The 22805-nt window shown below is 37.6% G+C and overlaps 1 protein-coding gene and 1 pseudogene across 1 annotated transcript in view; both read left to right on the forward strand.

Moving 5' to 3' along the window:
- The window catches only part of ZSWIM6 (zinc finger SWIM-type containing 6), a 232016-nt gene that overhangs the window by 157448 nt on the left and 51763 nt on the right, over positions 1 to 22805 (forward strand). The window contains exon 3 of the mRNA XM_069096375.1: positions 19292 to 19440. Within this exon, the coding sequence (XP_068952476.1) occupies positions 19292 to 19440 (149 nt within the window). The remainder of the gene's footprint in view (positions 1 to 19291; positions 19441 to 22805) is intronic.
- Positions 15162 to 16245, forward strand: LOC138167268 (UPF0696 protein C11orf68 homolog; annotated as a pseudogene).

Below are 22805 nucleotides of genomic sequence, written 5' to 3' on the forward strand. Positions count from 1 at the left end.
ATCCAGGCAGGTCAAAGCAAGAGCGATTACCCTCTGAATGGTCGCTAGGTCTCCCTACAATCTACAGGCTAGGAGCTCTGGAGACAGCCATGCAGCAGCAGCTACAGCTGCCCCGCCTCCACCACCTCTCTCCCCGAGGGCAGGGGGCCAGACCATGCTCTTCTCCACCTAGTTCCTACAGGGTTCCCTGCTGACCTTTTACTTTTTCTCTTTGGCGTTTGTGGGTTGAGAAGTCTGATAACCACCACAGCTGCTGGTGATTCACTCTCCTAAAGTCTTCTCTGGGGAGTCTGTGCCATTGGTTGGGGTGCCCCAGGTCTGGGCCCAGGCAGCTCATGCAGGACTGTGTACAGCTCCCAGCTTGGTGCAATAAACCTTTCCTGTCGGCCTGCCAAGCTTCCTTTAGCGGGAGATTTGTCTCTCTGTCACTTTGTGGGTTCTACAGCTGTAAAATTTGTTTAGAGTCATATTTTAGACGTTTTGGAGGTGGTTGGAACCGGAGCTCAGCCAGGTTCCTGCTTTTACTCAGCCATCTTCCCTAACTAACTCTTATATGAGAACAGTTGCATAAGAATAGTAACCATTAAACAGTTTATCCAGTCAGTCCTATTTTTTGAAAGTATGTGGCCAAATGAACTAATAGTCTGAACAATATAGGTTGGATTAGTTGTCTTAGTTCCTTCTGTTTCAGAATTGTAAGACAATAGGAAAAAGGAATGTGGGAAACAAGATTAGCTTGAAGTGTTGCAATAGGAAATTTGTTCCCTGAAGGCTCCATGTTGTTAATAATAGCTTAGTAGGAAGTGAGATAACAAGAACCTAGACTGGTTCTCCAAACATACATGCTATATATACAAAATGCTTTGCACATCTGGCATTATTGAAAATTTATTAATGATACTAAGTCATGAGTCCTTGTTTTTCTCTACACATCCTCTATGAATTTGGTTAGCTTTAACCATTCTTTGCTCTTAAATTTGTAAATCCCCCACCAAAAGTTTTCCTAACAGAAAGCTCTTCTTAGGACAATTATTAGCCAGTTTTTGTTTGTACGACTGGAGAAAGGAGTATTTTTTTTTAAGATGCCTAGTTTCTAATAGAAATGAGAGCTGTTATATTGTTTCCTCTGGCTAGATCTTTAGAACATAAAACTTAATCATAATCAACTTTCAAAGCAATTCTTTATTGTACTCTTTTCTGGATGTATTTTCTTCCGGGAACAGGCAGAAATAAAATACGTTTGGGGAAGAATTGGTTACATTTTTATGTAATGAACTTTCATGTCTTTTTCACTTTGTCCGATACCTCATCACTGTGCCTTTGCACTGTTTGTCACTTAGGTCTGAAATGCTCTCCTCACTTTGGCCTCCTAATTTCCCCTTCACTTTTGAGCTCAGATCTCATCTTCTACAGTGGGCTTTTCCTAGGATCCTCAGCTTTTCTCTCCAAGATTTCTCCCTATTTATTCCATATATATATCTTTTTTTAAATTTAATTGATTTTTTGGGTTTTACATCACTTTAATTTCTCCCTGCATCCCTTCCACATTCAAGAGATCTAGTTCATAAGAGTTTTCTACTCAGTGATGTATCTTGTATGTACCTAATTATTTAAATGTCATCTCTCCCATTTGTTGTGAACTTCTAGGGATATGTTTTTCCCTTTCTTATCCTAAATTATAACTATAGAGCCTAATATATATGAAGTGCTTCATAAATACTCTCTGATTAATTTGATTTAAGTAGTGTTGAATTTTGAACAACATGTTCAATATGAATATATTGAATATATAAGATCAATATGTCTTGATGAACTATTTATACATTTTCATTTATATTTATTGTATAGAAATATTATATAAATAAAACATTTTCTGAAACAGTTCATCATTTCCTGTGGCACAGTAATATTCCATTGCATTTATAATACCATAATTTATTCACCCATTCCCTATTTGGTGGTCACTGCCTTTGTTTCTAGTTCTTGGTTAGCACAAAAAGAGAAGCTTTAAATATTCTTGTATACTATGATAGAGCTTTTCCTCTTTCTTTTATCTCTTTGAAATGTAGGAACAATATTGGTATTTTTGGGTCAAAGGTATGCACAGCTTAGTAACTTTCTGCTTCCAGAATGGCTGCACCAATTCAAAGCTCCATATCCTTTGTCCCTTTGGCAATTGGAGAGTGGCTATTTTTCTTAAAAATTTGAATCAGTTTCTTAAATATCTTAGAAATGAGACCTCTATCTGAAAAATTTCTTGCAAGAATTTTTCCATGGGAACAGTATCTTTTTTAATCATAGCGGCATTGGTTTTGTTTGTGCAAAAACTTTTTAATTGTATGCAATCAAATTTGTCTTACTTTATCTTCTGTGATCCTCTCTGTCTTTTATATGTTCGTGAATTCTTCCTCTGTCTATGAGATCCATAGATGATGATTATGATAACTAACATTACATAGCATTTTATGGTTTGCAAAGTGTTTTACACGGTATCTCATTGTATCCACACCAACAACACTGTGAGGTAGGTGTTTATTCTGATTTTACAGATGAGAAAACTAAGTCTAAGAGAGAGGTTAAGTGACTTGTACAGGACTCACAGCTAGGTAGTATTTGAGACAGGATTCAAATCCAGATCTTCTGGACTCCCAAGTTCACCACTACACCACCTAGCTGCCTTTAAATCTCTAGTTCTGAAAGATAATTTCTTCCTTGTGCCTCTAATTTATTTATATTTGACTTTTTACTCAAGATGTTCAGAACTTGAACTCATCATTTTTCTCCCCACATCTTCCCTCTTTCAAATTTATTCAGTACTGTTAAGGGTACTGTCATCCTCCCAAATCACCCAGGATTGCAACCTACATGTTGTCTTCAACTGTTCACTCTCTTACCCCCACACCCATATCCAGTCTTTTGACAATTGCTGTCAGTTTTACCATCTCTTCTCTGATACTGCCATTGCTCTGCTCTAGACCCTCAAGACCTGTACTGTTGCAGTAGTCTTTTTGTTTATCTCTCTACCACAAATCTCTTTCCCCATTCTAGTCTGTCCTCCATTCATGTGTCAGATGGATATTCCTGAATCACAGACCTGATGGACCATGTTACTGCCTCATTTAGTAAATTCCAGTGGCTTCTTAAACCCCTACAATCAAATATAATATAACAAATATAGCAGCTTTGGGGTTCAGAGCTCTTTGTAACCTACCCCTGTTTCTACTTTTTCAGTCTTCTTAAACTTTACTCAACTCCATGCACATTGTGTGATCCAGTGACACTGGCCTGCTTGCTGTTTCTGTGTTGATTATCTACAGTTTATCATACACACACACACACACACGCACATGCACATATATATATACATACATGTATATACACACACTCATATTTTTTTGCACATAGTTGTTTTCATGTTATTTTCTCTATTACACTGTAAGCTCCTTGAGAGCAGGGATTTTTTTTTTTTTTTTTGCACTTTGTTCTACCCTGATCACTTAGGCACACTACCTGGTGCATTGTTAACTTGTTAACTGTTAATATGTTAAGTCATTTATCCATTTGGTGTGAGTTGCTGGACTACATCTAATTCCTGCCAGCCTGGAAGTCTTTTCCAGTTTTCCCAGCAGGTTTTGTTGAATTGTGTGTTCTTACCCCAGGAACCTGAAGTCTTTAAGTTTACTGAACACTAGGGTACTAGATTTGTTTGCTTCTGTATGTTATATATCTAACCTCTTCCACCGATTCTGCTTCTTTGTTTATGTAACCAGTGCCCAATAAATTTATTCATTACTATTGTGTCATATAATTTGAAATCTTGTATTTCCAGTCCTACTTCTTTCCCATTTTTTCATATTTCTCTTCAGATTTTTGACCTTTAGTTCCTCCAGATGAATTTCAATATCATTTTCTCTAGTTCTATGAGTAGTCATTTGATGATTTGGTAGATGTGGCATTACATAAGTAAATTAATTTTGGTAGTATTGTTACTTTTATTATATTGGCTCATTCTATTAATGAGCACTTAATATTTTTCTGATTATTTAGCTCTTTATTACAGTAGTGTTTTGTAGTTATATTCATATAGTTCCTATATCTTGGTAGATAGTCACCCAAGGATTTTACATTTTACTATACACTGTAGTTATTTTAAATGAAATTTCTCTTTATCTCTTCTTGTTGGATTTTGTTAGTAACATTCAGAAATCCTGATTATTAATGTAGACTTATTTCCTACCTTGAAACTTTGATGAAGTTATTGTTTTAAGATGAATATTCGTTCTGTGTTGTTCCAGTTTTAGTATGTGTGCTGTCAGTGCAAACATATTGCCATTTGTTATTAATAACCTGTGTGACCTTGAGTGACTCCTTTAGCCTCCCTGGGCATATCTATATCGCTATCTGCCTATGTACATAAATATCGAGAGATACAGTTAGATAGTTATCTGCAGAAGGAGAGGTTGGACTGGTTGATCTCCAAGGTCCCGTCTAGCTTTACATCTTAGCATACCATTGTAGTAGTGCAAGAGTGAAATAATGAACAAGCGATGGGATTGGGTAGAATAGAACTAATCTGGGATGCCTTACTAAGATTCGATGGATAATTCTGGTGGGGTAAGGTGAAAAGGATGGCGGCCACACATTGTGCCCTTTCACTGTACTCTGTTGTGCAGCCATGTTGTCCTCCTTCCTTACCTCCACCACTTAAAACATCTACTTCAGCACTCGGCTGAAGTGCCACCTTCAGCTTTTGCTGATCCTCCCGCCCTGTTAAGGGCAGGAGCTGTATTTTCTGTTTGATTCTGTATCCCTGTACCTAGCACAATGGAGGTACTCAATGAATGTTTGTAAAGGAATAGGAGAGTCTAGATAATCTTTAGGCTGTCTTTCAGTTGTAATATCTCTGAACTCACAAATGACTTTTTCAGTATGTCTATATGAATTCAAGATATGAGTTTAAATCAATGAAGCATTCAACTGTTTTAACATGCTAACCTTTTCTATGTACTTCTTACTCATAAATTCAATAACTCTTTGTGATACCAAGAGCAAATATGTTTTCAGTTTCCTTGAAACAGAGACAGAAGGACAGAGGGAAAGAAGGAGAGGGGAGTGTACAAGAATGAGCACAAGATCCTTAAAGACCTCAGTGATCTACCGAACTTAGAGGGCCATGAATATTTAAACAAAAATTCAGTCCAGGTTTTTTCCCTTGCTACTAGGTAGCATATTCTAAACAAATAATATTGAGAGGATCAAGAAAAGGATAATCGAGTAAAAAATTAAATTTATTAAAATTAACAATATTTTCTTCACAATGCTACATTGTTAATGTTGGTTTCAAGGCTAGTGGTTCAAGGAACAGTGCTGTCTTCCCAAACTGTGTTCTTTTCACAGAATCTTAAATCAATTTTGAGTGGTACTGAGAAACAGTATCCCAGGCTTTATTCTTTGCTAACTTAATTGCTTTCTTTTCACAATGCCAGTCTCATTTGGAAGAGTATCCTATACTATTTTGTGTTCATATAGTACCTAATGATGGCATGCTAAATACAGATTTCAGTATTCAATCAACTATATTCAAGTCAAATTAGTAAATTTATTATCTAGAAGAGAATGAAATTTCACATTTTAATATGTATTTTTCTTTTTAAATATTTTACATCTTTTTTTAAAAAGCATAACCTTCATTCTCACTTGCCCTTTCCCCATACCCTATTTAGAGAACATCTCTTGTAACAAAGAATAAGAAAGAAAAATAGAAGAAAAAGCATTTCAGCACTGTTAGCTTTCATGTGGTGGTTCATAGTTTGCAGCTCTTCTTTTTAGGACTACTCTTATCCTTTGACTGTTTTTCCATTGTGCAATGGCTCTTTTCTTACATACTTTTTTTCACTTCCTGTATATCTTGGATGTTCCCTTATAGAAATTCGATATGAATATTCTTCCCTCTGGCCACATCAGCAGCTTACCTTATTTTAGTTGCTTTGGTTTTTGTTGCAACTAAAGATTTTCAATTTAAGTTTTTATGCATATCTTTGTACTTCACCATAGTTATCCCAAGTACTTTTCCTTCTCTCCCTTCCAGAAAATTATCCCATAAAATAAATAATATTTTTTAAAGAGGGGATAAATCAGTATAACGATCAATGCATTGAAAAAGTCCAAAAACATGTGCAGTTTGTAACAGCTGACCTCCCACCTCCACAAAGAGGTAGGTTAGGGGTAGTTTCTAATGTCTCTTCGTTCAGGTTCTATATAATTTTGTTAAATTCACTTTTGATTTTTGGGTATGTAGTCTTTCCATTTCTACTTACTTTCACTCAGCATCAGTTCATCTTTACATGCTTCTCTTGTATTCATCACATACACCATTTCTTCCAGCAGAGTAATATTCAGAATTTGATTTGGGCAAAAATTCAACTTCCAATGATCTTTCCCCTTTTTAAACAGGCACATCGGAAAAACCAGGTATTCACCAATACATTACTGTGTGAGCAAATGGAAATTGCGTCCTTGCAATGCACCCTGAATTTATATTCATCCTTTTTAAATGAATACTACATGATATAAGGATATTTTATTATTTTTTGTGCATATAGAAATGCATGATTATCCTCGTAAATGAATAAGATATTATTATACTACCAAAAGTAAATTAAATGATAATAAGAGATGAGTAATAAACCCAGATAAGGAGAAAATAATGAAGGAGGAGCTATAAACTCTGACAAATCTATTTGAGTTATTCAAGATATATATTGAAGGCCATGCTGCTTGCTTACTTAGTTGGCATTTAGCTGAAGGGAAAATCATTCATTGAAATGGGAGCAGAGACTGGTATTTTTCAGTGTTTCTCCTTTCATTAAACTCTCCAATAAAGAATCTGTGTTACTAGCTTCTTGGATTGCAAAATTTGTGAAATTATGACAAAGGTTGAGCATTTATAATGGAAGGTAAGGGTTTTTACTGATTTCTGCCCAAAATTAGAAATTAAAATTGAAGTATTAATCATCTGATTGAAATGGGAATTTCATTAGGAATAATACATTTGAAAACATGTGAATCATATATAGAGTATTTATATAAAATAACATTCATTTTCAAAAATCTTCCTCTCAAATCGTTATCCTCTTTTTCCTTTCTGCTTTGAAAATATTTTAAAAAAACATATAAATCTCTGATTTTTCCTCTCTTTCCACCCTTCTGTCAATGGCTAATGTACAGCTTTTGCCTTCAATTTGTAATAGATGTACAGCTATCTCTGTAACCCAAAGACATAATGTTACAATGTTCACAACCAACAAGTAGTAAAACTGTAGAAGATGACCTTATTTCATAAGTTCTCCAAAGAAGCTAAATTAATCACCTCTCCAGTGTAGATGGCTATTACCTGCATGCCATCTGAAAAGAGGGAGTTTGAAACTTTAATTTTAATAGTAAGCAACAGTGATACATCAGAGTTAAAAGCTTCTCTTGGGAAAAGCTGTGTTACTGAGAAAACCGTAGAGAAGCAATTGAACATTAACTGTGTAGAAGTTGTTTGTGGAAATAAGAGGAGAGGATGGACACTAGTCTAACATTACTTATGGTTTCCTTCCATTGAACTTAAAAAGATTGCCAGGAAATTAGCCCAGCACTGTTGGTTAGTGTAAAGAACACAGTAGTTAGAGTTAGTGGACCTGGTTTTGAGTCCCGATAGTACCTGGCACCTGGGTAGTACTGAGTCAGTCACTCTGGCCTTCAGTTTCTTCATATGCAAAATGATAGGGTTGACTTAATGACTTAAAATCCTTTACAACTCTAAATCTGTTATCCTATGTGTTACAGAGTAAAGATTATTTGCTCGATTTTAATATGTTGGTACTCTTGAGTATTTTTTTAAATGATAGGGTACTTTTCTTGTGGTACCTGAAAAGCACAGAAGTGTCAAACTATGGAGAGATTGAATTTTATTCTTTTTAAAAAATTTTTCTTACCTCACAGGCGGTGTGTTTGTAATGGAAAAGCACACTGAGTTTTTAGTCCAAAGACCTGGATTTAAATCTTTGTTTACTTACTATTATTGGGACTTTTAGAATTCCACTTTATTTCCATGGGGTAAATATGTTCTTGGATGTAAAATGAGAAAGTTGGCCTACATGACCAGTTTCTGGTCTTTTCTCTTATTCCAATTCTAGGTCTTTTATTCTGTTGTGGAGGGGGGAAGGCAAGGCAGTTGGGGTTAAGTGACTTACCCAAGGTCACACAGCTAGTTAAATGTCAAGTGTGTAAGGTCAGGTTTGAACTCGGGTTCTTTTGACTTCAGGGCCCGAGATCTATTCACTGCACCTCCTAACTGCTCCTGGTCTTTTATTCTAATTAATTGTAAGCATAAGGCTTAAAATTCTAATTCTAGTTCATTTTAAACCTAAAGGCCATAGGTCTTAAAATTTTCTCATCTGTCTTTATGCCATATATTTCAACCCTGAAGTAAAAAGGAAAATGTACTCCCACCATGTGATTACTGTTCACAAAGGAATTGTAATAGGATGAGAAACTCTGACTTGTGGTTGTTTTACAATATGCATAACATCCTTGGACTGGTACATAACTTGATTTTAGTTCCTTGCACCTAATTCCTTAAAATATGCCTTAAAACTACCAATGATAGTAGAAACTGTCATTATATAATAAGATAACTATAAAGGGTAGAGCATAGTGAAAAGAAATGCATGAGAAAGGATAGGTTCAGTCAAGATGGCATCTGTAGGAAAGTAATGAGAGTTGACAATAAGAAATGTAAATGGAACTTGACTGGAGAGTATTTCAGGTACAGGTGAAGAGACAATAAGGAGAATTGATTCCTGTGGAATGTCTTTTTCAGTTTCTGGTCATAAATTACATGGCATATTGTCCTATATTTCTCCCTCTTTTCTGTCCTCCCCAACTCTGCCTCACCATCGTTTGTCATCCATATTGGGCCATAGATCTCTGTTTTAAAATGTTAGATGGCAGAGTCCTCCTCAATTCCATCTTTGGCTATTAATGGTTCTGGTGATTTCCATATTCCTTATGGTTATTACTATCTATTATATAGCATTATAGCATGAAATAGAGTTATATAATGAGCAAACATTTGTTTGCTGGCCATCCTCAGCCCTTGAAACGTGTTCATTTCTGGCCTATGTTTTGTGGCGCCAGGATTGGTCTAATTTATATTTGATGTCTCATCATCATCTGCAAACTCAGCATACCAAATATCATGACGATTTTTCCTCTTAAATCTACATTGAGCCTACTCCCCTACTCCCATCCTCCCCACCTAGCTTCACATCACTTAAATGTCTTTCCCCACTGTCATCTTCTTATCGTACATGGAAAAGCAGCCCTTTTCCTCGCCAAGGCAGGCCTCTGTACCCATGATTCTCTTCCATCTCATCTTTTCCAACAGATCATCCCCTCCATCATCTCTGCTCTGTTATTAATATTTAGTCCTATCCCATCTACTGACTGCTTCCTTGACACGGACAGAAGTGCCCTCATCTCCCCCATCCTTTGCTTAATTCCCCTCCTAGTATTTTATGATCCATCGACGCCAACCTTCTTGCTATTCTTCACACATGCCCTCCCATCTCTGGCCTCCTTTCCTTGCAATGAATGTTCCCTGTTCTTAGAATGATCTTTCTCACCTCTGTCTTTTGGCTTCCTTCAAGGCTCAGCTCAATTTCTCCCTTATGCAGGGAGGGGCCTTTTCCAGGTCCCAACTCCTACCTCCCAACCCCAAATGCTAGCGCCTTTCCTCTATGATCATTTACCATTTGCACTCTCTGTGTCTTGTTATGCATGCTGTTTTCCCCATTAGAGTATGAGCTCCTTGACAGCCAGGCAATGCTTCTGCCTTTCTTTGTATTCCGTAGAACTTAGCACGGTGCCTGACACACACTGAGTGCTGCTTAGAGCCTCGTTGACTTACTGACTGTAATATTTCTGTTGCAGTTGCTTCTGTCTTCCTAAATAAAAAAGGTTTTTAACTTTAAAACTAACCTCAATTTGTCCTTCTCCTTTATTCCACATTCCATTTTCTAGTCATTTGTTAAATTTTACCATTTTGACCTGCACATCTCTTGAATCTCTCCCCTTCTCTCCATTCCCACCCTCAGGCCCTTATCATTCTTTACTGAAACTGTTTTAATAGCTTTCTGATTCACCCCTTCACCCCCAAAGACACACATATACGCCTCCCATTATCTACCTTTTCTAAACCGTCCTTTATTGCGGCTGTTAAAGTAGTCCTCCTAAATTGCAGATGTCTGAATATGTCACTTGCCTTCTTGTTAGTGGTCCCTTATTGCCTCTTAACATCAAATACGGACATCTCAGCCTAGCCATCCACAGTGTGGTTCCAAGTCTGTTTCATATGGCTCCTCTTCACAATTCAAGATTTTAGTCAAACTGGACAAGTTGTTTCCCAGACGTGGTGTTCTGTTTCCCACCTCCATCTCTTCACCCAGATTATCCCCCATGTATTTATTCTACATCTCTGCCATTTTGAAGTTCTTACCTTGCTAATAAAAGAGCCAGCCTAGGTATCAGTACCATGAAGTCTTCCCTGATTTGCCCAACTGTTACCGCTTCATCTCTCCTTAGAATACCCTGTATTAACTTAACAATATGTGTGTTTGTGTGTGTGTGTGTGTGTGTGTGTGTATTCATACAATGTCTACTAGGTAGCATTTATGGAACTGTTTTGTTTTTACCTTTTGTCTACAACATAAACTCAACTCTAACTCAGATCTAATTCAGCACCTTGTACATTATTGTACTTATTGTTTCTTGAATTAAATTTTTAGGCTGGCTTTGTAACCAAAGAAGAAAAAGGAGGCCACAGGCTTCAAGGTCAAAGTGAAGAGCAAATCCAGGCTTTAATTTCCTTGGATTCTTTCAGACTTGAGGCAGACTCAAAGTTTGTCTAGAAGAAACCATTAACCCAGGATTGGGTGAGAGGTAGAATTTTAAAAGTACCAGGCAGAAGTGAAGGGGAAATTAAGATCCTTTACTTTTTTAAGCAAGAAATAATTTTGCTTTCCCTAGAGACAAGATAACTTTGAAGAATTATACTTTGGTAATAAACTTAAAGTAGCCAACAAAGATTAATTATGCAGTTAAATAGTTAAAACATTTGCAATTATAAACAAATAAGGCTTACAAGTATGATGAGATTGAAGTCTTAAAAAGTCATATTTTACATGCTGAAATGTACCTGCAATTCTAAGTATATATACACACATACATAATTCTATTTAGTGTCCTTAGTACAGAAAAATGAGCAGCACATTTAGTCAGTGCTTTTCTGTTCTCAAAGCCAATAACTGTGGTTAAAAAGAATTTGTAGCAGTGTCTTTTCATGCTAGGGAACCAGGCTTAGCAAATGCTTTCATGGAAGTGTTGCGATTTTGAATCTCTAGGCTTTAATACTTCAAAATGTATTTGGTTACTCCTTCCACCATTACTAGTTACCTTTTGTTTGCATCTGTAAGAGAAAATGGGACGTTATCTATATCAAAGTACATTTGACTTGGATGGCTGCTTTTTATTGCCAAATAAACTTTCCACCTCTTCTCAGTTATAGAATCCTAGAATTTATAGTTGGAAGGGAGTTATAGTGGCTAGGGATCATCTGCTTCATGTCCTTCATTTTACAGAATAGGAAACTGAAGACTAGAAAGTGGGTGGCTCACTTATGGTTTATACATATAAGTCAGCACACAAAATATAACTCAACTGTACTGATATGTGAGTCTATATCTTTGAAGAAAAAAGCACTGATTATAAAGTCAGAAGACCTGGGTCCTAGTCATTTCTCTGGGAAGTGAATAACTGCGACCATGAGCAATCCAGTTAGTGTCTCTGTCTTAGTTTCTCATGAGTAAAATGAGATAGTAATATTTGTCTTATCAAGTAGGGGTCTTGTGGTGGGGGAAGTGTTCTGTCAATTTTAAAACACCATAGTAGTGTTCTTTCTGTTACACCTCACTGCTTCACTGAGTGGATTATCCATATTGATAGCTTTCTTGTCAGCTGTATATTCACAAAACTATATTGATATTAATATTTAGAAAACTGTAATTAGGAAAAATTCCTTAAATGATCTGATAATTATATAGTACATTCCAGAGCCAGATGTAAACATTTTTTTTTTTTAAGCAACTGGGGTTAAAGTAACATGCTCAAGGTTACACAGCCAGTTATTTCTGGGCATGGTGCTAAGTATCTGAGCCCGGATTCAATCCCCAGGTCATCCTGACACTGGGGCCGGTGCTCTTACTCGCTGAGCCACCTGGCCACCCCTAAGCAACTGGGGTTAAAGTAACCTGCTCAAGGTTACACGGCCAGGTGTTTCTGGGTGGTGCTAAGTATCTGAGCCTGGATTTGATCCCCAGGTCATCCTGACACTGGGGCTGTTGCAAATTTTACTTGCTGTGCTACCTGACCGCCCCCAGATGTAAACATTTTAAAAATTATTTGTTACTACTCTCATGGTAATATGAAAAATGAGAGATGAGTATATTTTGAATTGCATGTATATGGTGAAAATCAGGGTCTTTACCTTATCCAGACAGAAATTCACTTAAAATGATGGGAGTGTTGAGGTGAAATTGATGGTAAGGGAACATATAACTAGAGTGTCCTAAAATAGACAACTCTGAACGTTTCAGGAATATGTGGTTAACTTGTGATATCCTATATTGGTCAGTTAGGTGTTTGGTTTGATTCTAACATACACAGATTCTATCAACCTTGACAAGTCACTTAACTTCTTGTTTACTGGGCAATTCTTTAAGACTATCTCTTGCAAGACATTTGATGGTCTACATTGGTAGAGTTAACTTTCCACAAATGAGCTCCCCATACTAATCAAATTAAGGGATAAAATGGAAAAATAATAACTTAGAGAAAGTTCAGAAAATAACCACCAAAATTATTGAAGTTTTAATAAATAACCCTGATGAAGAATGAAAGGGAAGGAGGATTCATTAAGGACTTGTTTTGTGTAAAGTAGTGTGTTAGATACTAAGGATACAAATGGAAAAATTAAGTCAGTCCCTTTCCCCATAGTGCTCATATTCTAATGGGTAGAGAGAAAAAAGGAAGGTTTTAGTTTCAAGTTAGATAGAAAGGTCCCATTGTCCTTTGGATACAACAGCAAAGCAGATCATAATGCCCCCTTTTAAATATCATTTCTACTGATAAAATTCTATCTTTTTTTATGTTGGACCATTTGACAATGCCAGGGACTTTGGTGGCAGGAACTATATTTTTCTGGGTCTTCAGGAGCTATGGAAGGAGCAGTTGCCAGATTGCATTTCCACAGGGATGGCTTCAGGAACTGCACCAAAAGTATTGATGTTGCCAAGGCTCTTTGATTCAGGGTCTCCAGACTGTCTTGGAGTCTGAGGGATAATGGTACTCAAAGTGGTAGCGATGCTTTGATTTTTCTAGCATGTACTTTTTCCTGCCTTATGGGTGGTAGTTGGTGAAGAAATGCTAAGGAAATTGCATTTATTTAGCCTGGAAATGAATATAAAAATAGATGTATTAAGAAAGAATGATGCGTGTTTTCACTGAAAAGGAGGCGTGAAGAGATAGCTTAAAAATTGCTAAGGAGGAAATTGTTAGCTAATATTTATACTCTCAGCAAAAGATTTTGAACTTCTCTCCAAGGTGTTTTTTGGTAAAAAATAGACCATTAGACTGTCTTTCTGGCAGCAGTTTAAGGGTGGTTTTGTTCTGAGTCAGAAAAATTATGACATTTAAAAAAAATTGCTTAGATTCCTTTTTGTCCTAAACTATTTTTTTGCCAGTCCTTGACAAATCCACAATTATAAGGGAAGGAAAATATATTACAATTCACACTTTGCTACTTGATAACAATCTCTGGTTATCAAGGATCAAATGAGATAACATTTAAAGTGCTTGGCAAACCTTAAAGTACTACATAAGTGCTAGCTATTATTTTGAATTAATTAATTTTTAAGTTTTATTGACATTTTATTTTTATATTATAAGCATTTACAGATTACTCTCGTTTTATGAGGGTTCTTTTGTAAAAAGTAAAACTTATCTGAAAGTGCATACAATATTTTATATCTTTAATACCTCCACCTACTTTAAAGAAAATTAAGAGAACTTGTTTTTTTTCTTCCTCCCACTCCCTAGGCCATTGAAAAAGAAAAAGAGAAAAACAAGTTTCTTGTAACTAACATATATAGTCAAGCAAAACAAGTTCCACCAGTGGGTATATTTTGTCTCGTAAAGACAGACAGACAGATAGATCAATTGATCAGTTGAGCTTTTTGTGCCCTGAATTCATCACCTCTCTCAGAGGGAATGTTTCATCATCTGCCCTTCATAATCATGAATAATTTTTTTATTGATCATAGTTCTTATAGCTTTCAAGATTGTTCATATTTACATATAATATAAATTATTGCCATGATTCTGTTTATTTCATGCATTAGCTTATAAAAGTCCTCAAAATTGTTCATTTTTATAATATTGATGTAATATTAATATAAATTAAATTAATATTTATTTATAAAATAAATAAAATGATTGTTCTGGTTCTGCTTACTGCATTCTGCCTCAATTCATATAAATCTTTCCTTGTCTTACTGAAAACATCTGTTTCCTCATTTCTTAGAGTACTTCATCACTTTTGTATACAACAACTTATTCAACCATTCCTCATTTTTGGACATCCTGTGGGGAGGGAAGGGGGTGTCTGTTCCTTCTTTTTTTACATTTGTTTTTTTGCCACAGCAGAAAGAGCTACTAGGAGTATTTTTGTGGATTAAAAAAACTTTTCGTCTTTGATCTCTTTGGGTGTAGACCTACAGTGGTATAGTATAGATGGATTAAAGGGTATGACCTGTTTAGTAACTATCTGTCTATAATTCCAAATTGCTTTCCACAATGGTTATGCCCATTCACAAGTCATCACTGATTCCCACAGCCCCTATGATGTTTATCATTTCCCTTATTTTTTGGGGAAGGGGATCATGTTTGCCACTCTGAGGGGGTTAAGCAAGAGGTATAATCTCAGAATTGCTTTAATTTTTATTTCTCTAATTAGTAGTAATTTAAGAGTATTTTTTGGTTGAGGCGGCAGGCGGCCCAAGATGGCAGCGGCCGTGGGGTGGGCGGAGCGGAGGGCCCGCGGCTCAGGAGGAGCCCCGGAGAGACCGGGGGCCAGGCCGGGTCGGCAGGGAGAGGAAGCGAGAGGCGGAGGATCGAGCTGCCAGAGGAAGAGATCCCCTCGGGAGGCCAGGAGGATGGCTTCACGGCAGAGCATCTGGCCGCAGAGGCCATGGCAGCGGACATGGACCCCTGGCTGGTCTTCGATGCCCGCAGCACCCCACCTTGTGAGCTGGACTCCTGGCTGGCTGCCTATCCCCCTTCCCGCGTCTCTCGCTACGGGGGCCCCAGCGCCCCCAATCCCAAACCTGTTGGCTGGATCGCAGTTTATGGGCCTGATTTCTCCCCTGGAGCTGGCGATGTCCAGGGACTCCAGGGGGCTTGGTAAGCCCTTCAGGCCAGTGGGGCGGCCCATCACGCCGGCAATCCTTCGGGAGCTCGCCCTCACCCACCAGGTCTTGACCGGCAAGTGGCTGATGCACCTGAGCCCTGGCTTCAAGCTGGACCACGCATGGGCTGGCATCGCCAGGGCCGTTGTGGAGGGGAAGCTGCAAGTGGCCAAAGTGAGCCCTCGGGCCCAGGAAGAAGATGGGCAGGTCATCTGTGTCTACACGGAAGATTTAACAGACCAGGAGGGAGTGCTGAGGGCTGACGCTGCCATTAGAGCAGCTGGGGTCAAGTGCCCACTGACCTACAAGCCAGATGTGTACACCTACTTAGGAATCTACCGCGCTAACCGCTGGCACCTCTGCCCCACCCTGTATGAGAGCAGCTACCACCTGGAGAGTGACCCCCACTGCTCACGAGTCCTGGACCGGCTCAACAACACGGCACTGACTTAGCTGGGGTGGGTGCCCCAATGCTGGGAGCCGAGACACCTGAGGGTGGGGAGGGCACATACAATCATACTGGCCTGCCTTCTTGGGCAGCGGACTTTGGGGCTGAGATCTGGCCCTTAACTCAGCCCCCACAGCGGGGCTGCCCACCTTCCCAGCTTTGGGGACCAGTGTCAGGCCTCAGGAAAGGGCAAGGGGCACAGACTCGGCTGGCCCAAGTGTCTGGAAGGGAGAGAAGGAGGCTGAGACATGCCGTCCTTCCCCACCCCACTTCCCCAGCGTTGGCCCAGTCAGTGGAGGGCGAATGGGACTCTCTTCCTTGCCCAGAGCCTCGGCTGGGCTCCCTCCCCCTGCTTAGAGCTGCTCCACCCCATCCCTGGCTGGCACAGCACCCAAGTGTTGGTGGAGTGTTGCATCCTGGGAATTGTAGTTCTGACCATGGACAGGGCCACCAGGAGGGGCTCCTGGAGTAGGTGCCTCCCTGTGCCCCCATTCCTATATTATTCCTTTCATTGCTTTAATAAAGCCCACCTTTGTTTTCAGCCCACCCCTCCCTCCTGGTCCTCTGGTTCACAGATTTGGGTGGCACTGGTCAGCTCAGATGTGATGAGGAATGGGGTTAGAGGGAGGCCTTCTGGGACCAAGGGAGCTAAGGGCTATCCTAGGACCAAGACTTGGGGAGCCACAGGCCTGACCCGTCACCTGCAGGACCAGATTGATCATGGCATGGAAGCCCTTCACGGTCTGGTCTTTTCCTCCCTTCCCACTCTTCTGATACTTTATTCTCTCCCTCAAACGTGATGATCCAGGTGCTGGCCTGGCTGTTCCTGCACCGGTGGTACCACCTCCGGAATCCAGGCCTTTGCATGGGGTGTGCCCCCTGCCTAGACTGCTCTTCGCCTTTGCCTCCTGCCTCCCGCTGTGTCTGTGTGGTTGTTAGCATGTTGTCTCCTCCCTTGGGGCGGGCGCCCCTTGAGGGAAGGGCCTGACTCTCTGCTTTTCTTTGTGTCCACAGCACTTGGCACGGCGCCTGGTACCCAGCGACCCCTGAATAAATGCTTGTTGAAGCATTTTTAAAAAAAAGGCAGCCGTACATCCTCTTAATGATTATCTGTTCATATCCTTAGACCATCAGTTGGGGACAGGCTTTTTTTTTTTTTCCTTTTTGAAATAATTTTTTTTTAAGCAGTTGGGGTTAAGTAACTTGCTCAAGGTTACATGGCCTGTTTTTTTGTGTGGGTGTTAAGAATCTGAGGCCAGTGCTTTTCCTCACTGGGCCACCTAGCCACCCCTCGAAATAAATTTTAATCAGTTTCCTACGTGTTTTGAAAATAAGACCTTTACCAGAGAAACTTGTTACAAAGATTTCCCCCCATTTTGTTTCCTTTTTATTTTTGCTTTATTAGATTTGTTTGTACAAAAATTTTTAATTTTATATAATCAAAATTATCCATCTTCTGCAATCATTTCTATTGCTTGTTTGATCACAAATTTTTCTCCTATCCATGGATCTATTAGGTAATTTTTTTTTCATTTTTCTCCAGTTTCTTTATGATGTGACTTTTTATATCTGTTACATACTCATTTAAAGATTACCTTTGTATAAGTTATGAATTATTGTTCTAAATAATAATTCTTCTATATTGCTATTCATTTTCCTAGTAGTTTATGTCAGTGGGTTCCAGTCCCACTAGCTCGGTGTTTGTCTTTATCAAATACTAGACTACTAGACATTTTAGTTTCTGTGTGTTGTATTTGTTTCTGTAACTACTGTTTTATGGTATAATTTGAAATCTAGCACTATCAGACCCCTTTCATTTCTGTTTCTTTTTATTAATTTTCCTAAGAGTTTTGACCCTTTTCCCTTCTATCTGAATTTCATTATTTTTTTTAGTTCTAGGAAGTAATCCTTTGGAAATTTGATATAACATTGAATAAGTACCTTCATATAGGTAATATTGTCATTTTTCTGTTGTATCATCCTACCCTTGAACAATTAATATTTTTCCAATTATTTAGATCTTTATTTCTGTTAACAGTTGTTTGTAGTTGTCTTTGTATAATTCCTGTGTATATCTTAGGAGGTAGACTCTCAAGTATTTTATACATTCTGTAGTGATTTGAAATGGGATTTCCCTATCTATCTCTTCCTGCAGAATTTTATTGGTATTACATAGAAATACTGAAATTTGTATGGATTTATTTTCTTTTATATCCTGTCAGTTTACTGAAGTTATTAAGGCATTTCAATTATAATTTTTAAGTTGCTTTAAGTACAGCATCATAACATCCTAGCTTTTTAGAGGTAAGATTTTTTTTAAGGCTATAGTGAAATGAGATTGAAACAACATTGGCTTTTGAATTAAAGATTTTATGATTCTGTTCCTTAGTGTGGTATTCCTTTTCCCAATCATAAGCAATCATTGAGAGTTAATCTTGCCTACTTGAATAGCTAGGTGATTTAGACATTGCATAAAGGGTACACACAAATGGGCTAGCCGTCTACATTGCTGTTCTTTTTTGTATATACTTAAGTATTAAAATATTTATGCAATTTGGCAAGGTAATTCTACAACCTGGGTTGATATAACAGCTGTATTGCCTTTTCCCATGTGGCCTGATTCTCTTTTTAATCTTCTGTTTTCTGCAATTGAAGATTTATGAAAGCATGTGGTTCATATAGCAGCAGGTAATATTGAAAGTCCTTTAAATTAACACAGTAAAAAAGTACTCAGCTAAGGCTTCTCATTTTCTTGTATTTTCCAAATTTCTAGAAATATTTTTATATAGTCTGCATTGTAGAGCTTTATAAACACCATATGTTAAATTTTGTATCATTCTGTCAGATCTGTAAACTCATCTCAGCATTGCTTAAATTACATATTCTTACAAAACTGAAATATTTTGAATTTGAGATACTTTGCATTTCAACATATCTTGATCTTCAATAGGCTGTTGAAACAGAGATTAGGTAAAAGTTTTCTGGGGCTAAAGGTAGGTTGTTGGGGTGGCTAGGTGGTGCAGTGAATAGGGCACCGTCCCTGGAGTCAGGAGGACCTGAGTTCAAATCCAGCCTCAGACACTTAACATAAAAACTAGCCGTGTAACCTTGAGCAGGTCACTTAACCCCAATAGCCCTCCAAACAGCAAAAATAAATGAATGAATGAATGAATGAATGAATAAAATAAAGATAGGTTGTTGTTTTTCAATTACCTTGTCAGACACTCCTGTCAACCAAGAATATTAATGTGCTATATATTGTTTTTTTTTTTTCTAGGTGCTCCTGATCCAACAGCAGGTGCTAGTATAGATGATGAAAACTGCTGGCACTTAGATGAAGAACAGGTTCAAGAGCAGGTTAAACTCTTCCTTTCCCAGGGTGGGTACCATGGATCAGGGAAGCAACTTAACTTACTCTTTGCAAAGGTAAGAGTTTTACCAAAACACTACATACAAATTCTAATCTGCATATTTGTTGGTGTTTACACAATGATATATGTTAGTTTTCTTATAAATACAGGCTCAGAGTCATTGACTGTCCTCAGAAATGATTTGATTTCAGCCCAAACTTTAACTTGCTGGGTGACCTCTAAGACTTAGTGCATTTTTATCTTAAATTCTTATCTACACAATGATGATAATTTATGTATATGTTGAAGAACATGAGTTCATTATCATGCTCATTGGATCATGAACCAGTGTCAGTACGCTTTTCATAGGTATAGATAAGCAACTCACTTGAGCTTTCTCATCTTCTATATTTCTTGTCCTTAGTCTCCCCTGAATATCTCAAAGCAGATCAACTTAAAGCACTGGAAATCTTTCTCTTTTACCATTTTCTGGATGCCTGTGCAGTAGCCAAGTTATCTATCTTTTCTCTCTTGCTCTTACTCTATTACTAGCCCACTTCCTTTTCAAATCATACATTTCCTGGAGATTGCTTTTGTTGTTATTGGCATATATGCTGTGCTTGATTTTTAAAGCAATGCAGTGTTTTTGAGTGATTTCATATTTGCGTAGAAATGCAGCACCTATTTTAATAAGCATTGCTTTTCCGTTATAAGTTCACTTGTTAGAAAAGTTTTATTGTTTTCTCCCCCACAGTAAATGAAAGAATTTGAAAAGAAGTCTTTTTAAATAACATTTGTACTTCCGTGAAGATTTATGTTTTTAAAATAATTTCATTAATTAGTTTCAATAAATTTCATTAATTTAGAATTTCATTACATCATACTGTTTCAGTCATGTAGAAAGTTTGTTGTTATATTATGCTCCTAGAGAGAACAACTGGATGACATTCTTTTCAATACTGCTGAAATAATCAATTCTGCCTCCTTTTTCATTAACTAAAAACAATATCATTGGAATCACATCCACACTTATTTATAGAAAATGAGCAATTTCTTTTTCCTTGATAAATTTGGTTACACATATAACTTGTATTTATAGTTTAAAACCATTTTCCCCCATAGAACTGTAGGAAATTATTTTTTAGACATGGTCATGGAATGAGGTTATTAAGGTTGATCTAACATTCTAATTAATAGATACTTAAATAGTATGTAAGAAAAAGGAATTATTAATTTGCAGGGAATTAAAGTATAGTAAAATATGTTTACCTTTATTTTAATGAGAGTATACTAAAAATAATTATCTTTCTTTGCTAATCCAGAGAGAATTTTAGTGATCTTACAGGACATAAGAGTCATTCTGAAAATCGGTTGTCATATTTTTAGATATAGCAAAGTATTGGCTGTAGATAGTTGTGGTTAAGATATCTAATTGTAGAGAAGGTACCATATTAATGCTTTTGTTAACTTGATCCCTTTGGATAGAAAACCCAGTAGGAAGACAAATACATTGACATCTTGATCTAGACAAGCAATACAATTTAGACTAAAAAATCAGCAAGATGAGTGAGAGTACTTCTTCATACCTGGTTATGTCCTAAGAAAGAACTTATTTTCTATAGTAATAATTCTCACTGTTTCCTGGGCCACTCTTGTTATCAGACAAGTATACCTATTTTTCTTGATTTATAAGACCCACACACTGCAGACTTGGCCCTTCGAGGGTTCATAGTGATCTTAGTAGTTGCCTGGATGTGGACACCAGACTTCTGTGTATTTTTGACAGGTTGCCCATCATTTTCCCCTGGAGGGAAAGCTGTTGAGATAGAAATTATTTCAAAATCCATACAAGACTTTTATTGTCAACCAGCTGAAGGGACTCTTCACCCTATGGCTCCCTGATGTGAACTCAGGGAAATCTTACCTGATAGGGGTTCAATCCTGAAGCAGTTTCTCTGTTACCTTCACTTTCAAGAACTTAAACTCATGTCTGAGGAATTTGTTGCTTTATTAAACATTTGCCTTTCCTCTCTCCACCTGCACTACACAGAGAGTAAGCCTATAACAAGAATTCTCCTTTCTCTCCCATTATTTTTCATTGATAGGAAAATTAGTACAACTAAGCTGCAGAATTGTTGAATACCTGACAGTATTCTCCACATTCCTAAAATGGATGCCTTATGTTCTCAGCCAAGGGGTTTTCTGAGGTTCTCATATTACCCTTTATTAATGTTGAATATGGTATGAGAGAATGCAGAGGAAGAGAAGACGCTTATAGGAGAGGCCAACCTGGGCTTAAGTCAGTAGTTCTTATAATTTTAGCTCATGAATCATTTTAGTATAGGGCAAAAGACCTTATGGAGAAGCATTGTCCACTTTTCCCATTTGCCATTGTGAAAGCAATTTCACCTGAATTAACAGGCAGAACAACAGTATTTTGTTTTGTTTATTAAAGTAGAAATAAGGGAATACTTTTGTACTTAGGATTCATGATTTCATTGGCTTGGTTACTTCCTCCAGTGAAAGATACCACATGCCATCCACACTAAAGTTAGTCATTATAAATCGTTCTGTCCTGAAAAATTCACCACCCTGCAGCAACGTAGTGATGGGACTTTCTGAATTTGGCTAGATCAGTTTTCAGGAAGCAGGCATGGAATTGATCACCTGTTCCTCTATCTAACACTTTTCTGATTGCTGTAGGACCTTTTGGAACTTGTTTCCTACTAGTAATAGCCTTTAAGAACCCATAGGATCCTACATTCTATTTTAGAAGACTTTAGTATAAAGGCTTTAAAGGACATACCATGAGTGGATTCTTAATTGAAACCAGAAGCAGAAGTGTGAACGGTGCACTTAGAAACAGACTTCCTAGTGAATCTTCTTGAGTAGCATTTTAATTTCTGCCTTTGAAATGAGGAACAAACCATTTGGAGAGTCATCATATCACTATGTCCTTTACAATAGCATGGGAAAGAGTGGACTATCATAAAAACCCTTTGCCACATCTCCACAAAATAGGAGAATCATACTGAAACTTGGCCTTGGTAAAATTTTATGCTCAAAAAGTCTGCATTTGCCGCTATACTTCTTTTTGTGGTTTGCTGAAACATGAATTATGTAGTTGCTACTCTATGTGCATTATAAATATGAACCATATAAAGTTGACTAATGTTGAATGAAGGTTTTTTCTGAGTGATGCCTTCAAAACAATGCATTTTTGTTGAATGGGTGAAATAGTTTATTCTTTTTTACCTTGTCCAAACTTATAGAACAAAATATAAGCCAAATAGTTCTACATGAAAGTTGTTCTGATACATTTTTAATCAGTTTATACATAACACATCGATTTTGTATTAGGCACTGTGTGAGGTGCTGGGAGATGCAAAGACAAAGATGAAACTAGCCCTACCCTCAGGGAGCTTTAGATTCTATTAGTGG

The sequence above is a fragment of the Petaurus breviceps genome, unplaced genomic scaffold (assembly GCF_028583685.1).
Source record: "Petaurus breviceps papuanus isolate PSGF00001 unplaced genomic scaffold, PetGlider_PUasm1.0 229, whole genome shotgun sequence".
NCBI classification, from domain to species: Eukaryota; Metazoa; Chordata; class Mammalia; order Diprotodontia; family Petauridae; genus Petaurus; species Petaurus breviceps.